General features: G+C 38.4%; 1 protein-coding gene across 10 annotated transcripts in view; it reads right to left on the bottom strand.

The window, feature by feature from the left end:
* PSD3 (pleckstrin and Sec7 domain containing 3) overlaps positions 1-23,501 on the bottom strand; it is a 571,362-nt gene that overhangs the window by 101,820 nt on the left and 446,041 nt on the right. For all 10 annotated transcript variants that reach the window (XM_073798607.1, XM_033848747.2, XM_073798608.1 and 7 more), the window contains one exon: positions 10,029-10,222. In XM_073798607.1, coding sequence (XP_073654708.1) covers positions 10,029-10,222 — 194 coding nt within the window. The remainder of the gene's footprint in view (positions 1-10,028; positions 10,223-23,501) is intronic.

The following is a 23,501-nucleotide window of genomic DNA, read 5'->3' as shown; positions in this document are numbered from 1 at the left end:
GGTTAGAAAAGTAGCAATTATTGTGTAAGGAGGCCTGGCATAATGATATAGGGGCTTGCGGAAACTATGGTTAACCAGAAAATGCCTAACTAAATTCACACAATTCAATTTACAAAAAAGTGCTAGGTTGGCTAAGTAAAAGAAATGTTCAGGCCCCACTGGCCCTCGACTGAGACCTCTAGCCACCTAAATACATGCTACATTGTAGTAGATGGTACTGATTGCACAAAACATGGAGAACTTAAATGTTTTCTAAACATATTTTCTCATGGGCACTGCTTTTAATAATGTGCCACAATTAGTTTGGTATAATCAGATTTTAGTCCCACGAGATATCCTGATATTCTATATTACAGCTTTGGCTAACAAATATAAGATGAATTTCCTCCTCAGTAAAATGGGGATAATAGTAATAATACCTGCTTCATAAGGTGAAGATTAAATGAAGCAATGCATGAAGTGCTTAGGAAAAAGTACTAATATTGAGTAATCACTTAATTATCTCGTTATTCATCATGATTTAGAACATTCATATTTTGAGTACCTTGTTGTTTCCAATCACTTTCTTGATTTCCGCAAATATCATGCATCAGGTTAATAAAGCTAAGAGCTTATATTGAACTTTATTTTTCATTCTACCTGACAAAATGCAGAAGATACGTTTTGTTTTCTAAATTTGACCGTTCAAAGTTTTCGCTTAATGTCAGATTTAATGGGTTTGGTAAACACCTATACTTCTATGAGATGAAACATTTGCTTTTAATGATGATTTGTCTCCTGGACAAATTTTTGAGCTGACCATATCTTTTTTTTTTTTTTTTTTTCCCCCGGTATGCGGGCCTCTCACCGCTGTGGCCTCTCCCGTCGCGGAGCACAGGCTCCGGATGCGCAGGCTCAGCCGCCATGGCTCACAGGCCCAGCCGCTCCGCGGCATGTGGGATCCTCCCGGACCGGGGCACGAACCCCCGTCCCCTGCATGGGCAGGCAGACTCTCAACCACTGCGCCACCAGGGAAGCCCGAGCTGACCATATCTTTAAAAGACTAAATAAATAAATAAGAGCAAAGAATATCTCCAAGTTTTAAAAAATGTTTATATGAGGAATTATGGAAATACTCTGACAAATTTAGTACTTAGAGTTAATTAAAAAAAATGAAATATACAAACCTTGAGTTGGACAAGTGGTCTTTTGGAGACAAGTTAATCAGGGTTTTAATCTTTCCATAGAGTTTTGACCCAAATCTTCACTTATGAAACACTTTTAGTAGTATCTATCGTCAGATCACCTCCCCATGTTTACATATACATGCAAATGTAATACAGCGCTGGCTATAGTGAACACGATGAATCTGAATAAATTTCTACAGACTTATTAGCAGGATAATATGCCCAAAAGGTATCATTACACAAATTTCTCAAAAATTAGTTGGATCTCCTATTCCAGAAAAGCTCCACTGCTGTTTTTAATTTTTTAATGTATTAGAAATGAAAAGTGATATATTTTAAAGCACATTAGATATGAGTAATATAAAACATACTTCAAATTTGCTTATGGTGACTACCTCTCAAAACAGAAGGATGCATTCAGAAGCAGGTCAGGTGTTGGTGCATTTCCAAGAAGCAGTAGCCATCTAGCAGTGAGATAAACCAGTTCAACCAGACACGATTGGAAGTCCAACAAAAGGGATTTGGGAAGCATGGAAAAGATCAGCTGGGAAGAAGACAAATCCTGTTCTGGGACTCCAAATACACACCTGGTCATACTCAAATACCTAGAATTCCTTATCACTTTCATAACTCAGTAAATATTAGGTCTTGAGGTCTGAGGCAACTAGAAAGAAATTTCTTAACAACAGGGATCAATAATCAGTTTAGTTCTAGTTATGCTCATTAAAGATTAATTGCTACAGAAACTGCCCTCCGATCATAACAACTAGAAAATAGGACAGTATATGTAAAGCAAAAGTTTTCAAACACTGTACAATAGGCAGATCTGAACTGTGATTTAGAAGAGAAAGGAACAAATAAGGTAAGCCCAGATTACTGCTTGGAGGCAGTGTCTAAGATCTAGCAGTAAAAGTAGGTGCCTGGAAGTAGTGCTGAGCTGAGGAGCTGAAGAGGGAGTGTGGTGAGGCTGAGGTGGCTAGAATTTATGGAGCAGAATAAAAGAGAGAGAAAAGCTGCACAAAGCGACAGCTCTGGAGTTCTGCAGAGGAATCCCCAGGTCTTGGCTGGAGCACTGATCTGAACACACGTGAACGGAAATGGTCCAATTCATCAGAAATAAGTAGTGGAATGAGTAATTTTAAGAGCTCACAGAGGGCTAAGAACAGCTTGTGTTCTTATCAGACAGAGTGGAAAGACTTCATTAACACCAGGGCATTGAAGAGAGTCTAAAGAAGGGTAATAATGCTTTAGTAATGGAGCTAAATAAGTCTCCAAATAAAGGCTGCTCTGGATCCACCATGACAAAGGGTAAAGACAAGCCTCTAAAGGGTTCAGCTAATCTGCAAGTTACTCATTTGGACAATGGAATAAAATACAACATTCTTTAAAGGAATAAAACCAAATCCACCCACAAAAATGTCAAAAAGTCTGGCATGAAAACAAAAATGAATAGAAATGCAAAGAATGTAACAGTTCCAGAAAAGCACAGAGAGAAAGAAATTTGAAGAGAAGGACCTTAAAACAGCTATTGTAAATATGAAAAATATGCTCAAGGATATTAAGAAAGATACAAACTCGATAAGGAGAGAAATGAAGGATATAAAAGTTTCACATTGCAGTTTCTAAGATAAAAATACTATATATGGAATAAAAATACTGTAGTAAACTTGAAGATATAGCAACAAAAATTATTAAAGTACTGAAAAAAACAAAAAAAGAGTAGGAAAAAAATTGAGCAGAGTCTCAACGAACGTTTTGTGTAATACAGTCTAACATACAGGAAACTAGAGTCCCAGGAAGAGGGGTGGGTGCTATAAAAATGATGGCTGAAAAATTTCCAGACTTAGTAAAAAATGTAAACCAATGAATCCAAGAACTTCAAAAAAAAAAAAAAAAAAAAAAACAAGGAAAACATAAAGTAAGGCACCTCATAATAAAAATGCTTAAAATCAAATATAAAGAGAAAAATCTTGAGAGTGGCAAGAGGGGGAGAAACCCACACTAGGTACAGAGGAACAGAAAATGATAGCAGACCCTTTGTCTGAAACCACGCAGGGTAGAGAACAACAGAACAACATTTTAAAATTACTGAACAAAAAAGAAAACACTGACAAGGAATTACATACAAGTGAACATAAATTCCTAAAATTAAGGTGCAGCCTTAATATAATTTTAAAAATAATAAAACATGAGAACATTTCTCACCAGCAGTTTACTATAAGACATACTGAAAGAAATTGTTCGGGCAGAAAAAAAAGATACTAAATAGAAATGTGAAACTGCAAAAAGGAACCCAGTACACCAGGAATGGTCAATATGTGAGTAAAAGTAAAGAATACCTTTCTGTTTAAAGGAAAAATATAACAATGGAGTATGAGTTTTATATACATAATTAAAATGTATGACAATAGCACAGTAACCTGTTATAAAGATTCCAAACTACACATGAAGTGGTAAAATTTGAAGGCAGACTGTGACAAGTTAAAGACTATACTGTAAACCCTCCAGCACTCATTATAATGATTAAACAAAGAGGTACAGCTAATATGCCAACAGTGAAGAAAGACCGAACCCCCTGATGCCACAAAACACACACAAGCCCAAACAAGTCAGGAAAAGAGGAAAAAATAAAAGATGGAGTAAGTAAAAAGAGCAAGTAAGTATCAAAGTAAGTATGGAGTAAGTATCAAAGAGCAAGATGGCAGAATTAAAGTCAACTATATCAGTAATTACTATAAATTACTATAAAGTCAAGTATATCAGTAATTACTATAAATATAAATGGTATAAACACTCCAATCAAAAGATTGTTGGTTGAAAAGACCCACAAGTATGCTGTAGAAAACAATTTTAAAGACAAGATCACAGAATAAGGTTAAAAAGCTAGAAAAAATTTCTAGCAAAAACTGAAAGGAAAGGTAGAGTTACTATATTAATATTAGACAAAGTAGATTTCAAAATAAGGAATGTGATCAGGAATGAGGAAGGTCATTTCATGACAAAGGGATCATTTTTTCAAGAGGACGTAACATGCACAGGTGGCAGAAATGCAAAACATTACAGACACTTTAGAAAACAGTTTGGAAGTTTTTTATAAAGTTAAATATATACTTAGTACACATCCCAGCAAGCTCACTCCTTCACTCTTAGGTACCTTCTGAAAAGAGATGAAAACATATGTACATGCAAAGACTTGTTTGAGAATATCCAAAGCAGGTTTATTTATAATAGCCCCAAACTGAAAACAACACAAATGCCCAGCTGGTGTATGTGTAAACTGTAAGATATTCAAACAATGGAATGAATATACTACTCAGCAATAAAAGGAGACAAACTACAAACTAATGCAGCACACAATATGGATGAATCTGCAAAGAACACTTCCAAGTGAAAGAAGCCAAGCACAAAAAAATATGCATGATTCAATTTATTGAAATTATAGAAAAGAAAAAGCTCAGTGCCCAAGGACAGATAAGTGGTTGCCATGGGCTGGGAGTAAAGGTGGAAGGAATTAACAGCAAGATCTTTTTCAGGTAATGGAAATGTTATGTATCTTGATAGTGATGGTAGTCACACAACTGTATTCATTTTTCAGAACTCAAACTATGTAATTTAAATTGGTAAATTTTAGTGTATGTAAATTATCATTAGAAACTATGCACTTTCTACTGAAAAAGTTGGGTTATCTGCCCATACTTATGTGATTTTAAAAACCATGAAAAACTGAAATGGGAATATCTAGGAAGAGCCTGAGGAATTAAAGGATGAAACTTCAAGACTCCTCCCCAAAACCCTCTCTCAAAGGCAGAAGTGAAGAAGCCCTCCGTGATAAAGCAACCAGCTGGAGTGAAGTCTGGAGACTGGGCCCAATTAGCCCCATCTTACCTGATCCATCTGTTTTCCCACCTATTTTGCGTTCTGAAGCAGGAACAGAAATAGAGACTGAAGCAGAGGCAGGTAACAGGCAGAACTTCTTAAGCTGCTAAACAGAAAAAAAGCCCTGTGACACTTAAAACTGCCCTAACCAGCCAGAAGTTCTCAAAGGGGATAACTAAGGCTTTAAAGGAGTTTTACTGGCAGGAAAACCTCTGGCCTGGTGCAAGGGGACTGCGATGGTTTGGGCCTGTGCTCCTACTCATAGGGCTGCTAAGCGATCAGAGCTTCCAGCAGGGGGATTCTCTCCAAAAATTCTCAGAGGTGGCCCAGGAAAACATGGACAAAGCAAATGTCAACAGGTTGAACCTGGGGATGCTCTGGAATAAGTTACCCAGGGAAGTGACTCAGTGAAAAGACGCTCAAGTACATTAGCGTGGTCAGCCCATCCTGCTTGATGTAGCAACAGACATTGAATCAGTGACAGCTGTTCTGCTGCCTCTTTTGCCTTTTCTAGAACTGGCATTTTAAAGTGCAGTTATTCTGTTTTTTGCCTCTAGTACTTTATATGAAGTATGTCAGATATTCTGTATTTTTCAGTTAGCCTGTAGAGTTAAGTTACATCCCTACCTGAAGAGAATGGACACCAATCAGCCTTGGAGACGGGAGCCACAGCTAGACACAGGGGACAGAGGTGAGGAGATCTGTGGTTAGAGATGGGAAACTGTGCCATGTTGGGCAAAAGCATTGTTTGAACTCAATGTATGGAGAAAGGGTGTGTGTGTGTGCTGGGGACAAAGAGATGAACGTCGCTGGCTCTGTCTACCAAGAAGATCACCCTTTCTCCGAGAACTGTATCTCACCCCTGCTGGAGGGAACTCTCCTCTCACCAGAGCAACCACGTGGGTGTCAGTCACACAGGTCACAGTCGTGCCACAGAATACACTACAGTGGAGGTCAGGAGACAGAACTGAACACATGCTCTGCCGTGCTGCTAGTAATCACGCATCCAGCCACATGAAAGCCTCCCCTTCCAAAGAATAAAGCTGAGTGGGGTTCCCACAAGTGCAAAGCAGGAAGCCCCTGAGCTCACCTCCTCCCACAGACACACAAAATTACAACCACTTACAAAAAAGACCAGAACCTATCAAAAGAGATCTTCTACAACTAAAGACATAATGAACGGACCACAGTGAGATGGGTTTGAGGGCGGAGTCGCAGTACAGCCAAGACCACACCCTGGGGTGGGCAACCCACAAACGGGAGAATAGTTACAACTGCAGAGGTTCTCCCCATGGAGTGAGGCGTCCGTGCCCCACATCTGGCTCCCAAGCTCAGGGGTCCTGCGTTGGGAAGATGAGCCCCCAGAATATTTAGCTTTGAAGGCCAGTGGGGCTGACTTTCAGGAGATTGCCCAGAGGGCTGTGGGAAAGAGACCTCACTCTTAAAGGGCACACACAGAGTCTCACATGCTCTGGGACCCAAGACAGAAGCAGTAATTTGAAAGGGGCCAGGGTTAGACCCTCCTGCTGATCTTAGAGAGCCCCTCGAGAGGCAGGAGGCAACTGCAGCTCACCTTGGGGACACAGACACTGGCAGCAGCTATTTGGGGAGCTCGTTCTACCATGTGGATGCTGGTCTAGCGAGCACCTCTTGGAATCCTCCTTCTAACTTACTAGCCTCAGGATCCAGCCCCACCTCTACCCACCAACCTGAAGGAACCAGTACGGGGACACCTCAGGCCAAGCAACTAACTAGGTGGGGACACAGTCCCACCCACCAGCAGACAGGCTGCCTTAAGACCCTCGAGCCCACAGCTGCCCCTGGACACGGCCTTGTCCACCAGAGGGTCCAGGACCTGGCCACACACATCAGTACATAGGCACTAGACCTGGGAACCCCAGGGCCCTGCAGCCAAAGACCCCATGACTCAGCTCCACACACCAGTGAACAGGCACCAGCCCCAGAATCTCCTGGACCTTGACCCCATCCACCAGTGAGCCTGCTCTAGCCTTGGGACCAGCATCACCCACCAGCAGGCAGAGACATGCCCAAGGAAAACCTCAGCCCTGGAGCCTACAGACCCAGCCCACACACCAGCTGGGCCATGGCCCTACCTACCTTCAGGCCAACACCAGCTCTGAGACACACTGGGCCCCTCAGCCAGCTGCCCCAGGGTCCAGCCCCACTCACCAGCAGTCCGACACCAGCTCTGGCACCCCTGGGTCCTGCAGCTAGACCCCAGGACCTGGCTCTGACCACCAGTGGGCCAGCACAAGCTCTGGGGCTCACCAGGAGTGAGGCTGCCAGCCACCTTGTGACTCAGGCCTACCAACCAATGACCAGCAACCTCTACACAAGGAATGCCTGGCCAGCAACCAGACCAGGGGCCAGCCATGCCTATGAGACTGCCCACACCTGTCAGCCTACCACAACAGGGGGACCCACAGTCCACAGAGGGGGCACCCCAGAGCATCCAGCCCTGGTGACCGAGGGGAGTGTGCTGCCAGCACACACAGGATGTCTCCTACAGAAGGCCACTTCTCCAAGGTCAGGAAATGTAACCAACTTACATACACAGAAATGAAACCAGCAAATAAGGCAAAATGAGGTGACAGAGGAACATATTCCAAAGAAAGGAACAAGATAAAACCCCAGAAGGAGAACTAAGCAAAGTGGAGACAGGCAACCTACCTGAGAAAGAGTTCAGGGTAATGATTGTAAAGATGATCAAAGAACTTGGGAGAAGAATGGATGAACAGAGTGAGAAATTAGAAGTTTTTAATAAAGAGTTAGAAACCATAAAGAACAACCAAACAGAGATAAAGAATACACTAACTGAAATGAAAAAATACACTAGAAGGAATCAACAGTAGATTAAATGATACAGAGGAACGGATGAGCAAGCTGGAAGACAGAGCAGTGGGAATCGCTGCTGCTGAGCAAAACAAGAAAAAAGAATAAAAAGAAATGAGGACAGTTCAAGAGACCTCTGGGACAACATCAAATATACTAACATTCACCTTATAGGAGTACCAGAAGGAGAGAGAGAAAGTGGAAGACAAAATATTTGAATATATAATAGCTGAAAACTTCCCTAACCTGGGAAAGGTTAAATAGACTTCTTGGTTGAAAATCCACAGAGAGTCTGAAACCCAAAAAGGACCACACCAACACACTGTAATTAAAATGGCAAAAATTAAAAATAAAGACAGAATATTAAAAGCAACAAGGGAAAAGCAACAAGTTACTTACAAAGGAGCTCCCATAAGGCTATCAGCTAACTTTTCAGCCAAGATATGGAAGCAACCTAGATGTCCATCAACAGATAAATGGATAAAGAAGATGTGATATATATAAATGTAAACACACACAATGGAATATTACTCAGCCATAAAAAAGAATGAAATTCTGCCATTTGCAGCAACATGAATGGACCTGGAGGGTATTATGCTTAGTGAAGTAAGTCAAGACAGAGAAAGACAAATACTGTGTTTCATCACTTATACGTGGACTCTGAAAAATAAAATAAATGAATGAATATTACAAAAAAGAAACAGACTCACAGATATAGAGAACAAACTAGTGTTTACTGTGGGGAGAGGGAAAGGGGGAGAGGCAAAATAGGGGTGGGGAATTAAGGGATCCAAACTACTATGTATAAAATAAACAAGCTACAAGGATATACTGTACAGCACAGGGAATTACAGCCAATATTTCATAGTAACTATTGACATACATGGAGTGTAATCTATAAAATCTTTGAATCATTATGTTGTACACCTGAGACTAATAAAATATTGTAAATCAATTATACCTCAATAAAAAAAGAATAAATATGATATGCAAAAACAATAAAGAGAAAGAAATGCAGAAAATGTCCTGGAGACAATTCTTCATCTTGAGGCGTCTCCTTGCCCTTTTCTCCTAAGCTGTTAGACTCACTGTCCCTTGCAGCCACTGGAGTGCTGACAGAGAAAATGACATAGGCTAGCGGGCTAGTGTACAGACTGCCCAGAAACACGGTGGGGTGCTCCTACAGAACTGGGGACAGCAAGGCTTGCTCAGCATTGTAAGTCAGTGTAAAGCTACACTGTTACAACGTTTCTCTTGATTGTACCCTAATAGAATATGCTAATACATTAAGAAAAAAGGGCCCAGCACAGGAGGAAACAGCAGGACTGTCCATCCCAGCACTGCATGTCTGTGTCTGGAGGTGGATAGAAATAATCTAGAGCTATAGCCTAATTCTGCATTAATTCTGCATGAAAGCTGTTAATTCATGCATTAACAGCTATCTTAGTCTATCCAACTACATACAATTGCTATTTCATACTCTGCAAGGGCTATTCTAAACATAGAAACAGACTCCATTCCACTCAAACTTCCAACATCATGTGTCAGTAGATAATCCTGTCACATGGGCCTCCTTCCATTTCCTAGGACGAAGCACACTACACTCACCTACACTGCACCCGTCCATCTTCCACAGAGGTCAGCATTCCACGTGTGCTTGGATCTCAATTCTAACCCTCCCTGCTTTGTCTCAAGGATCTCACACTATTTATCATTCTATGTGTTATAAATCCAACCTTTCCTTCAACCACCAGAAAATGTAAACTCCATGAAGACAGGGCCCTTGTCCATTCTATATACTACTGTATTTTTGATGCCTAGCACATAGCAGGTACTAAAAACTATTTGTTGAAGGTGAGAATAAATAAATGAATAAGAGGTTAGAAACAAATGGTCTGTAAGAAATCTTCCAGTTCTGAAGTTCTGTAATTCTACTTGCAGAAGATAAGGTGCATAATGGTTTTCAGATTTAGGGTTAGAGGCTTTACCAAATTTCAATAATACTTTTCTAAATAAACATAATACAATTTTTCTTTATCCCTTCACTTTACTTCAGATAAATTCACTTTAAATTTTGAGCCTATCTTAAAGACGAAATAAATGAAATAGAAAATGTCAACAAATGATGCTTACTCTTCTTTCCATCCATATCTGCATGGATTTTCCGAGCCAAGAAACCACTTTTGTACACAGCAGCATTTGGGTCGTGAGGAATGTCCAAGAATGGGTTGGTAGTACTCCCAATACGGCTGATGGTCTTTGGATGTGTTCCATTAGCCTTCTCATCAGTACCTTCTGACGGAGACTTTTTTTTCTCTTCATCATCTCTAAAAGGATAAAACAAAGATTGAACACACAGGTTGAGTAACACAATATTCAATGTGAACACTGTGAGTAACACAATATTCAATGAACAGAGTTATTTGGTGTAATAAACTATCATATTTTCTAATGGTCTATCAGTCTTAATAACAACGACCATGATAAGAATAACTGCGGTTGACTAAACATCTCCTGTGTGCCAGGTATTTATGACCATGACAGTCTTGTAAGACTGATATTAGTATCCTATACCACAGGTAAGGAAAGAGACTCAAAGTTTAAATAAATATGCCAAAGCACAGACCTAGGAATTAAAGGAAGAAATAGTGAGGATATGACTGCAAAACTCTAAAGCCTCTGGTCTTTACACCTACTATAGAGCCTTCATGTTTGTCTTCTTTCAAACAAGTACAAGTTCTTTGGCAGAGATCATGATTTTGATTTTGATTTCTGCATGGCCTAGAATAGTACCAAGCATACAGAATACGACAAGTACAGATTAAGTCCAGTAAACAATATTGGACTATATCTGCCAAATAACCAGGTAATCTCTAATATCAAAACCTCAGGTAAAGCTACCAATGGGTTAGGATGGGGGTGCCATCCACAGTGCTTTGGCATCTTACAGCTTTCCAATCGCCATTAAAGTTTGGCGCACCCTATCACTGACCGAGAAAACCCCTAACTGCCCAGCCCCCCTTTTGAATCCCCATTCCTTCAAGCAGGGGAAAGTTGAACGCTGAGGTTATAATGTACATGAAGTATGAAGGAGGTGGTCACATTCAGCTAATAAAGAGAGGGGAAGATTAGAAGAAAGCTAATAAGCTCTGATATACTGCTGGAAAACACATAACCAGAATAAGAGCATTTGTCTTAGTTCTCTGGTTTTAATGTCCTGAATCATCTCTGGTTTCATTGTTTATTAAGCTTTGAATACTGAATCTTTTTATAAAACTTCAACCAAAATAACCACCACCAAAATATATTTAAAATAAACCACAAAGCTTAACAATCATCAAAAGTGTTTATTTGGGGGCTTTCCTGGTGGTGCAGTGGTTGAGAGTCTGTCTGCTGATGCAGGGGACGTGGGTTCATGCCCCGGTCCGGGAAGATCCCACATGCCATGGAGAGGCTGGGCCCGTGAGCCATGGCCGCTGAGCCTGCGTGTCCGGAGCCTGGGCTCCGCAACGGGAGAGGCCACAACAGTGAGAGGCCCGCGTACCACAAAAAAAAAAAAAAAAAAAAAAAAAAGTGTTTATTTGGTTATCAGAGTAAAACAGACATTTCTCCCCATTGGTATTTTATAAATAATTGTGAGATATATGAAAATAACACTGAACTCAGGAAACTATACCTTATTTTTAATTTTATTTTTAGATAATTTTGGATTTGCAAAGATAGTACAGAGTCCCCTTATGCTCATCATCCAGTTTCCCCAATGTAAACAACTTTTATTTTCTTTTGGCCATGTCACGTGGCATGTGGGATCTTAGTTCCGATCAAACCCGGGCCCCCTGCAGTGGAAGTGCAGAGTACTAACCACTGGACTGCCAGGAAATTACCCCCAATGTTAACACCTTATAGAACCATAATAAAAGTGTCAAAATTAAGAAATTAACAATACAATACTAAGAAGTAAACTTCAGACTTTATTCAGGTTTCACCCATTTTTTTCACTAATGTTTTTTTCTTTTCCAGAATCCTATCCATGACCTCACAATGCACTTGGCTGTCATGGCTCTTTAGTCGCCTCCAGACAGTGACAACTTTTAAGCCTTTACTTGTCCTTCATGAGCTAGAAAGTACTAGCCAGTGATTCTGTAGGTTTGTTTGATGTCTTCTCATCATTAGATTGAGGTTATACATTCTCGGGAAGGATACCATGGGTGATACACCCTCTCAGTACACCAGATCAGGAGGTATGTGTTTTATTATTAGTGAGATGCACCTGGATCACTTGGTTAAGGTGGTTTCTGTCAAGTTTCTATACTGTAAAGTTACTATTTTCCTTTGCAAATGATTTGGGGGAGATATTTTCTGACTATGAAAATATGCTGTTTCTCTTTAAACTTCTGACCACTAATTTTAGCATTCATCTGTGTATTCTGACTAAGACAATTATACTGTAGTGATCTAATGGTGATTTTTTAAAATTTCCCTAATTTCTTCTACATTATTCATTGGAATTCTTCTGTAAGTATGGACACATGGATATTTATTATTTGGATTGTAATCAAACACTACCATTATTTAATTTGTTGTTCAAATTTTTCCAGCTTTGGTCACTGGGAGTCCTATCAAGTAGGCTTCTGTGTCCTTTCATCATGCCTCATCCTTTTTCCTTTTTGTTTTGTAAGCATTTCCTTTCTTTCAGGTACCACAAGATGCTACCTCCAAGCTCATCTTGTATTTTCCTTGTCTCAGCCCCGGAAGCAACAACTCTACAAGGAGTCCCAGTTCTATTTATTGGAGAATGGTATTTAGAAACCAAATCCAGGTGCTAGGTGTGCTCACTGCCTCTAGGCCCTCTCAACAGACACACCTAGGGAAATACATAGATATTGCATATATATATATATATATATATATATATGTATGATCCAGCTATCCTCCCTCCCTTCCCATGAGCCCATACTGTTATCTCCAACCCAAGCCAGCAAGACAAAATTCATCCCAGCCTTTGCCTTTTGCTTATTTGTACTTCTTCAACAGTGAGAAACCTGGCTTTCTTACCTACAATATATTTATTTATTTATATGTTCAACCCGAGTAAACAACGGGTTGTTTGTTATATATAACAACGGTTATGCAATTCATTTGGAAAACAAATTAATTTCACATAGTCTGAAATATATCTTGCATTCCCCATACTGTGGCTGATATTTAAGAAATGTACATACACAAAATGTACTCCTTGAGATGTACAATTCTATGGGAATACATAATGCATCATGTATCTACCATCACAATATCAAACAGAACAGTTCTGTCACCCCCAAATTCCTTCTGCTGCCTTCTTTTAGTCAATTCCTCTCCCTGACCAATTCCTGGAAACTACCTATCTCCCTTCCTTCCCAATAGTTTTGCCATTCTCAAAATGTCACATAAATGGTTTATTTTACTTGGCAAAACATATTTACGATTCATCCATATTGTTGTGAGAATCAATAGTTTGTTCACTTTCATTGCTGAGTACTATTTTATTTTATGGACATACTAGTTTATTTATGCATTTACTTTCCCCTACCCCACACCTCCAGCTTTACTGAGGTAAAACTGATTTATTTATTGTAAGGTATTATAAGTGTACAACCTGATGATTTGATATACACATACATCATGAAAGGTTCCCCAACATTGAGTTAACAAATCCAACACCTCACATATTTATTTATATATTTATTTTTGGTAAGAAATTTAAGTTTTTCTCTCTTAGTAAATTCCAGTTATACAATGCACTGCTATCAACTGTAGTCACCATGTTTTATATTATTTCTTCAGACCTTATTAGTCTTGCAGCTGCAAGTTTGTACCCTCTGAACAAACTCTCCCTATTTCCCCCACACCATATGCCCTGGCAACCACTTTTCTACTCTGTTTCAGTAAGTTAGACTTTTTTAAAAAAATCCACATATAAGTGATTCTATATGGTATTTATCTTTATCTGATTTATTTCACTTAGCATAATGCCCTCCAGGTTCATCCATGTTATCAAAAATGACAGGATTTTTCTTATTTTAGGGCTGCATAGTATACCAGTGTGTGTGTGTGTGTGTGTGTGTGTGTGTATCTTCTTTATCCATTCATCCACAGATGGACTTTAGGCTGTTTCCATATTTGGCTATTGCAAATGATGCTGCTCTGAACATAGGAGTACAGATATCTCTGAAATAATTATTTCTTTTCTTTGGCTATATATTCAAAAGTAGGATCGCTGGAACATATGGTAGCTCTATTTTTAAGTTTTTGAGGAACATCCATAATGTTTTGCATAGCGGCTGTACCACTCTACATTTCCACCAACAGTGCACCAGGGTTCCCTTTTCTTCACATCCTTGCCAGCATTTGTAACCTCTTGTCTCTTTGATAATAGACATCCTAACAGGTATGAGGTGATATCTCAGGTGGTTTTGATTTGCATTTCCATGATTTGTGATGTTGACCACCTTTTCATATACCTGTTGACCTCTTTTATGTCTCTTTAGAAAAAAATGTCTACTTAGGTCCTTTCCAAATTTTTAAACTGAGTTATTTGATTTTATGCTAATGAACTGTGGGAATTCACTGTATATTTTGGATATCAACCCCCTGTCAGATATAGGATTTGCAAAAATTTTCTCTTACTCCATAGTTGCCTTTTCATTTTGTTGACGGTTTCCTTTTCTGTGCAGAGCTTTTTAGTTTAACTTAGACCCACTTTTGCTTTTGTTGCCGAATCAAAAAAATCACTGTCAAGACCAATGTCAAGAAGTTTCCTCCCTATGTTTTCTTCTAGTTTTATAGTTTCAGGTCTTATGTTCAAGGCTTTAATACATTTTGAGTTGATTTTTGTGTTTGGTGTAAGATGAGGTCCACTTTTGTTCTTTCGCATGTAGATTATCAATTTTCCTAACACCATTTAGGGAAGGGACAATTCTTTCTCTTGTACATTCTTAGCTGCCTTGTGTGAGTTAATTTCTGGGCTATTGGGTTCCACTGACTTATGTGTCTGTTTTTATGTCAATACCATACTGTTTTGTTTATATTATTGTTTGAAAGGAATTGTGATGCATCCAGCTTTGTTCTTCTTTCTCAAGACTGCTTTGGCTATTTGAGGTCTTTTGTGGTTCTATGCAAATTTTAGCATTGTTCTATTCCTGTGAAAAATGCCATTGGAATTTTGATAAGGATTGCACTGAATCTTTAGATTGCTTTGAGTATTATGAACATTTAACAATACTAATTATTCAAATCCATTAGCACAGAATGTTTTTCATTTGTGTTCTCTTCAATTTCTTAATCAATGTTTATAGATTTCAGTGTATAGACCTTTAAAATGTCTTATAGATTTCAGGGTATAGACCTTTAACCTCCTTGGTCAAATTTATTCCTAAGTATTTTGTTGTTTTTGATGTTATTGTAAAAATGATTGTTTTCTTAATTTCTATTTCTGACAGTTCATTGTTGGTATACGGAAATGTAACTGATTTTTGTATATTGATTTTATATTGTGCACTTCATTTATTAATAGTTTTTTGGTGGACTATTTAGGGTTTTCTACATATAGTATCATTTCACCTGCAAATAAAGACAATTTTACTTCTTCCTTTTCAATTTAGATGCCTTTTATTTTTCTTGCCTAATTGCCACGTCATCCTTATACTGTTCTTGATTTTAGAGGAAATGCTTTTCAAGGTTGAGTATATGATGTTTGCTGTGGGCTTGTCACATATGGCCTTTATTAATGTTAAGGTACATTTCCTCTATACTCAATTTTTTGAGAGTCTTTATTACAAATGGATGTTGAATTTTGTCAAATGCTTTTTCTGCATCTGTTGTGATTATATTTTTATCCTTCATTTTCTTAATGTGGTGTACCACATTTATAGATTTACAGATGTTGAACCACCCCTGCATCCCTGGAATAAATCACACTTGATCTTGATGTATGATGCTTTTAATGTGCTGTTGGACTCTGTTTGCTAGTATGTTGTTGAGGACTGTTTGCATCTATGTTCATCAGTGTTACTGGCCTGTGATATTCCTTCCTTGAAGCATACTTGTCTAGCGTTGGCATCGGGGTGATGGTGGCCTCGTAGAATGAGTTTGGCAGAATCACTCCTTTTCATTGTATGGATAGTTTAAGGATTGGCATTCATTCTTCTTTGAATGTTTGCTAGAATTCATCAATGAAGCCATCTGGTCTTGGACTTTTATTTTTTGTTTTGTTTATTTAATCAGTAATCAAATACCTGTCCAAGTAGTTACTAGTAATTGGTCTCATCAGTTTTCCGGTTTTTTTTTTTTTTCATGATTCACTCCTGGTAGGTTGTATGTTTCTAGGAATTTATCCTTTTCTTCTACTTTGTCCAATTTGTTGTCATATAACAGTCTCTTATGATCCTTTGTATTTCTGTGGAATAAGTTAAATGTCTCCCATTTCATTTCTAATTTATCTGAGTCCTCTTTATTTGAGTCTCTATACTGGTTTATTTAAAACGTTCTGCTGAGTTTTGGGGATGAAATTATTTTTCTCTATATAAACATCAGGCAAAAGAAGTACAGTTACAGTGTCTAACATGGTAGCCACTGGCTACATATGGCTACTGAGAACTTAAAATGTGGGTAGTCCAAATTGAGATGTACAATAAATTTAAAAAATATACACCATATTTCAAAAGACAGTACAAAAAAGGAAAATACTCCAATAATTTTTCTACCAAATACATATTGAAATGATAATATTCTGGATACACTGGGATAAGTTAAAAGTACTTTATAAAATTAATTTTACCGTTTTTAAACTTTGATGATGTAGCAACTAAACATTTTTAAATTACATATGTGGCATGCATCACATTTCTTTTAGAAAGGCTGTTGTTAGAGGGGCTTGTATATTCTAAGACATATTAAAACCAAAGACAAAAATAGATGAAGAATAATTGAAGAAATGTTCAACAAAGTACAGCTCACTAAAACCCTGACAATAAGTGAGGGCTGAAAATATTCAATCCTGAGAAACAAGTATTCTTCAAATTACAAAGGTTAATGAAATGACCATGTCACCTTACACTTAAATTCACTTTATTTTTTATTGTGTCATTAAGTAGAATAGTGTAGGACCTCCCTGGTGGTGCAGTGGTTGGGAGTCCGCCTGCCGATGCAGGGGACACGGGTTCGTGCCCCGGTCAGGGAGGATCCCACATGCCGCGGAGCGGCTGGGCCCATGAGCCATGGCTGCTGGGCCTGTGTGTCCAGAGCCTGTGCTCCGCAGTGGGAGAGGCCACAGCAGTGAGAGGCCCGCGTACCACAAAAAAAAAAAAAAAAAGAATAGTATATTCTACTGAGATTCCAGACATCTTAACATCTTACAACCTACAAAATTCCCCAAAACATTCTTTAATCTGTCCACTGTGTAATCATGTATGAGTCACTGGGTGGTCAAAGTCCACAGCTTAAGATGCAGTCTATTTGGAGAACAAAAGCTCTGGTGCTATCAGAAGATAATCTTTCTATTTCTCTGTTCTTTCTAAAGATCAACTGTAAATCACAAATTTCCTATATCCTATGTTACTTATGACAGGTGTGCTTTTATTTCTAAACGAAAAAGATAGATAAGGAACCATGCAAGTCCACTGGAGTCTTATATTTCACTGGAATTCCACAAAGAACAGAAAACAATTGCTTTTTTTTTGGAATTTTATTTTATTTTATACAGCAGGTTCTTATTACTTATCTATTTTATACATATTAGTGTATATATGTCAATCCCAATCTCCCAATTCATCCCCCCACCCAGTTTCCCCCCTTGGTGTCCATACGTTTGTTCTCTACATCTGTATCTCTATTTCCACCTTGCAAACCAGTCTGTGCCATTTTTTCAGATTCCATGTATATATGTTAATATACGATATTTGTTTGTCACTTTCTGACTTACTTCACCCGTATGACAGGCTCTAGGTCCATCCAGGTCTCTACAAATGACCCAATTTTGTTCTTTCTTATGGCTGAGTAATATTTCATTGTATATATGTACCATGTCTTCTTTATCCATTCATCTGTCTATGGGCATTTAGGTTGCTTCCATGACCTGGCTATTGTAAATAGTGCTTCAATGAACACTGTGGTACATGTCTCCTTTTGAATTATGGTTTTCTCAGGGTATATGCCTAGTAGTGGGATTGTTGGGTCATATGGTAGTACTATGTTTAGTTTTTTAAGGAATCTCCATACTGTTTTCCATAGTGGTTGTATCAATTTACATTCCCACCAACAGTGCAACAGGGTTCTCTTTTCTCCACACCCTCTCCAGCATTTGTTGTTTGTAGATTTTCTGATGATGCCCATTCTAAAAGGCGTGAGGTGATAACTCATTGTAGTTTTGAATTGCATTTCTTTAATAATTAGTGATGTTGAGCAGCTTTTCATGTGCCTCTTGGCCATCTGTATGTCTTTTTTAGAGAAATGTCTGTTTAGGTCTTCTGCCCATCTTCTAATTGGGTTGTTTGTTTTTTTAATGTTGAGCTGCATAAGCTATTTACATATTTTGGAGATTACCCGTTTTCCATTGATTTGTTTGCAAATATTTTCTGAGCATTGTTCTTTCATCTTGTTTATAGTTTCCTTTGCTGTGCAGAAGCTTTGAGTTTCATTAGGTCCCATTTATTTTTGTTTTTATTTCAACTACTCTAGGAGGTGAGTCAAAAAAGGTCTTGCTGTGATATATGTCAGAGCGTTCTTCCTATGTTTTCCTCTAAGAGTTTTAGAGTGCATGGCTTTACATTTCGGTCTTTAATCCATTTGGAGAATATTTTTGTGTATGGTGTTAAGGAGTGTTCTAATTTCATTCTTTTACATGTAGCTGTCCAGTTTTCCCAGCACCAGTTATTGAAGACGCTGTCTTTTCTTGACTATATATCCTTGCCTCCTTTGTCATAGATCAGTTGGCCATAGGTGTGTGGGTTTATCTCTGGGCCTTCTATCCTGTTCCATTGATCTATATTTCTGTTTTTGTGCCAGTACCATATTGTCTTGATTACTATAGCTTGGTAGTATAGTATGAAATCAGGGAGTCTGCTTCCGCCACCTCTGTGTTTTCCCTCAAGATTGCTTTCACTATTTGGGGTCTTTTTTGTCTCCATTCAAACTTTAAGATTTCTTGTGCTAGTTCTGTACAAAATGCAATAGGTAATTTGATAGGGATTGCACTGAATCTGTAGACTGCTTTGGATAGTATAGTCATTTTCACAATATTGATTCTTCCATTCCAAGAACATGGTATATATATCTCCATCCGTTCGTGTCATCTTTGATTTCTTTCATCAGTGTCTTATAGTTTTCTGAGGACAAGTCTTTTACCTCCTTAGGTAGTTTTATTCCTAGGTATTTTATTCTTTATGTTGCAATGGTAAATGGGAGTGTTTCCTTAATTTCTCTTTCTGATTTTTCACCATTAGTGTATAGGAATGCAAGAGATTTCTGTGCATTAATTTTGTATCCTACAACTTTACAAAATTCATTGATTAGCTCTAGTATCTTTCTGGTGGCATCGTTAGGATTCTCTATGTACAGTACCATGTCATCTGCAAACAGTGACAGTTTTCCTTCTTCTTTTCCAATTTGTATTCATTTTATTTCTTTTTCTTCTCTGATTGCTGTGGCTAGTACTTCCAAAACTATGTTGAATAATAGTGGCAAGAGTGGACATCCTTGCCTTGTTCCTGATCTTAGAGGAAATGCTTTCAGTTTTTCACCATTGAGAATGATGTTTGCTGTGGGTTTGTCATATATGGCCTTTATTATGTTGAGGTAGGTGCCCTCTATGCCCACTTCTGGAGAGTTTTTATCATACATGGGTGTTGAATTTTGTCAAAAGCTTTTTCGGCATCTATTGAAATGATCATATGCTTTTTATTGTTTAATTTGTTAAGATGGTGTATCACATTGATTGATTTGTGTATATTGAAGAATCCTTATCCCTGGGATAAATCCCACTTGATCATGGTGTATCATCCTTTTAATGTGGTGATGAATTCTGTTTGCTAGTATTTTTTTGAGGATTTTTGCATCTATATTCATCAATGATATTGATCTGTTATTTTCCTTTTTTGTAGTCTGGTTTTGGTTTCAGGGTGATGGTGGCCTCACAGAATGAGTTTGGGAGTGTTCCTTCCACTGCAATTTTTTGGAACAGTTTGAGAAAGATGGGTGTTAGCTCTTCTATAAATGTTTGATAGAATTCACCTGTGAACCTATCTGTTTCTGGACTTCTGCTTGTTGGAAGATTTTTAATCACAGTTTCAATGTCATTACTTCTGTTTGGTCTGTTCATATTTTCTACTTCTTCCTGGTTCAGTCTTGGAAGGTTATACGTTTCTAAGAATTTGTCCATTTCTTCCAGGTTGTCCATTTTTTTGGCATATAGTTGCTTGTAGTAGTCTCTTATGATCCTTTGTATTTCTTCAGTGTCAGTTGTAACTTCTCCTTTTTCATTTCTAACTCTGTTGATTGGAGTCTTCTCTCTTTTTACCTTGATGAATCTGGGTAAAGGTTTATCAACTTTGTTTATCTGCTAAAAGAACCGGCTTTTAGTTTTATTCATCTTTGCTATTGTTTTCTACATTTGAACTTCATTTGTTTTGTAACATATTTATTGGAGTATAATTCCCTTACAATGGTGTGTTAGTTTCTGCTTTATAACAAAATGAATCAGCTATACATATGTCCCACTATCTCCTCCCTCTTGCACCTCCCTCTCACCCTTCCTATCCCACCCATCCAGGTGGTCACAAAGCACCAAGCTGATCTCCCTGTGCTATGTGGCTGCTTCCCACTAGCTATCTATTTCACCTTTGGTAGGGTACATATGTCCATGTCACTCTCTCACTTCTTCCCTGCTTACCCTTCCCACTCCCCATGTCCTAAAGTTCATTCTCCACATTTGCGTGTTTATTCCTGTCCTGCCACTAGGTTCTTCAGAACAATTTTTTTAAGATTCCATATATATGTGTTAGCATACAGTATTTGTTTTTCTCTTACTGAGTTACTTCATTCTGTATGACAGAGTCTAGGTCCAGTACCTCACTACAAATAATTAATATCATTTTTTTTATGACTATTATTCCATCGTGTATATATGCCACATCCTATTGATCCATTCATCTGCCAATGGACACTTAGACTGCTTCCAGGTCCAGGCTACTGTAAATACAACTGCAATGAACATTGTGCTACATGACTCTTTTTTTTTTTTTTTTTTTGCGGTACGCGGGCCTCTCACTGTTGTGGTCTCTCCCATTGCGGACCACAGGCTCTGCACGCACAGGCTCAGTGGCCATGGCTCACGGGCCCAGCTGCTCCGAGGCATGTGGGATCTTCCCAGACCAGGGCACGAACCGTGTCCCCTGCATCAGCAGGCGGACTCTCAACCACTGCGCCACCAGGGAAGCCCCTACATGACTCCTTTTGAATTATGATTTGCTCAGGGTATATGCCCAGTAGTGGGATTGCTGGGTCATATGGTACTTGTATTTTTAGTTTTTAAGGAACCTCCATACTGTTCTCCATAGTGGCTGTATCAATTTACATTCCCACCAACAGTGCAAGAGAGTTCCGTTTTTTCCACATCGTCTCTAACATTTACTGTTTGTAGATTTTTTGATGATGGCCATTCTAAACAGTGTAAGGTGATATCTCATTGTAGTTTTGATTTGCATTTCTCTAATGATTAGTGATGCTGAGCATCCTTTATATGTTCCTGGCAATCTGTACACCTTCTTTGGGGAAATGTCTATTTAGGTCTTCTGCTCATTTTTGGATTGGGTTGTTTTTTTGATATTGAGCTTCATGAGCTGCTTGTAAATTCTGGAGATTAATCCTTTGTCAGTTGCTTCATTTGCAAATACATTCTCACACTCTGAGGGCTGTCCTTTTGTCTTGTTTATGTTTTCATTTGTTGTGCAGAAGCTTTTACGTTTCATTAGGTCCCTTTAGTTTACTTTTGTTTTTATTTCCAGTTCTCTAGGAGGTGGGTCAAAAAGGATCTTGCTGTGATTTATGTCATAGAATGTTCAGCCTATGTTTTCTTCTAAGCATTTTATAGTGTCTTGCCTTACACTTAGGTCTTTAATCCATTTGGAGTTTATTGTTGTGTATGGAGTTAGGGAGTGTTCTAATTTCATTCTTTTACACATAGCTGTCCAGTTTTCCCAGGACCACTTATTGAAAAGGCTGTATTTCCTCCACTGTATATTCTTGTCTCCTTTATCAAAAATAAGCTGACCATAAGTGCCTGGGTTTATCGCTGGGCTTTCTATCCTGTTCCATTGATCTATATTTCTGTTTTTGTTCTAGAAACATACTGTCTTGTTTACTGTAGCTTTGTAGTTTACTCTGAAGTCCAGGAGCCTGATTCCTCCAGTTCCATTTTTCTTTCTCAAGATTGCTTTGACTACTCAGGGTCTTTTGTGTTTCCATACAAATTGTGAAATTTTTTGTTCTAGTTCTGCGAAAAATGCCATTGGTGGTTTGATAGAGATTGCCTTGAATCTGTAGATCGCTTTGGGTAGTATAGTCATTTTCACAGTGTTGATTCTTCCGGTCCAAGAACATGGTATGCCTCTCCATCTGTTTTTAACATCCTTAATTACTTTCATCAGTGTCTTATAGTTTTCTGGATACAGGTCTTTTGTCTTTTTATGTAGGTTTATTCCTAAGTATTTTATTCTTTATGTTGCAATGGTAAATGGGAGTGTATCCTTAATTTCTCTTGAAAAATTTTCATCATTAGTGTATAAGAATGCAAGAGATTTCTGTGCATTAATTTTGTATCCTGATACTTTAACAACTTCATTGATTACCTCTAGTAGTTTTCTGGAAGCATCTTTAGGATTCTCTATGTAGAGTATCATGTCATCTGCAAAGAGTGACACCATTACTTCTTCTTTTCCAACTTGAATTCCTTTTATTTCTTTTTCTTCTCTGATTGCTGTGGCTAAACTTCCAAAATGATGTTGAATAATAGTGGCAAGAGAGGACATTCTTGTCTTTTTTCTGAAAGATTTTTAAAGCTCTTCAAAATGACACCATTCTGTTTTACGCAGTTGTATGGCACATGTTATTTTTATAACTCCACCATCAATTATCAAGTTTCCATTTACATTCTTTTTTTTTTAAACATCTTTATTTGGAGTATAATTGCTTTACAATGGTGTGTTAGTTTCTGCTTTATAACAAAGTGAATCAGTTATACATATACATATGTTCCCATATCTCTTCCCTCTTGCGTCTCCCTCCCTCCCACCCTCCCTATCCCACCCTTCTAGGTGGTCACAAACCACCGAGCTGATCTCCCTGTGCTATGCGGCTGCTTCCCACCAGCTATTTTACGTTTGGTAGTGTATATATGTCCATGGCACTCTCTCACTTTGTTACAGCTTACCCTTCCCCCTCCCCATATCCTCAAGTCCAATCTCTAACAGGTCTGTGTCTTTATTCCCGTCTTACTCCTAGCTTCTTCATGACCTTTTTTTCCCTTAGGTTCCATATATATGTGTTAGCATATGGTACTTGTTTTTCTCTTTCTGA

Source organism: Tursiops truncatus, chromosome 21, assembly GCF_011762595.2.
Source record: "Tursiops truncatus isolate mTurTru1 chromosome 21, mTurTru1.mat.Y, whole genome shotgun sequence".
In the NCBI taxonomy this organism is placed as follows: domain Eukaryota; kingdom Metazoa; phylum Chordata; class Mammalia; order Artiodactyla; family Delphinidae; genus Tursiops; species Tursiops truncatus.
This window is presented reverse-complemented; position numbering and strand designations above follow the sequence as displayed.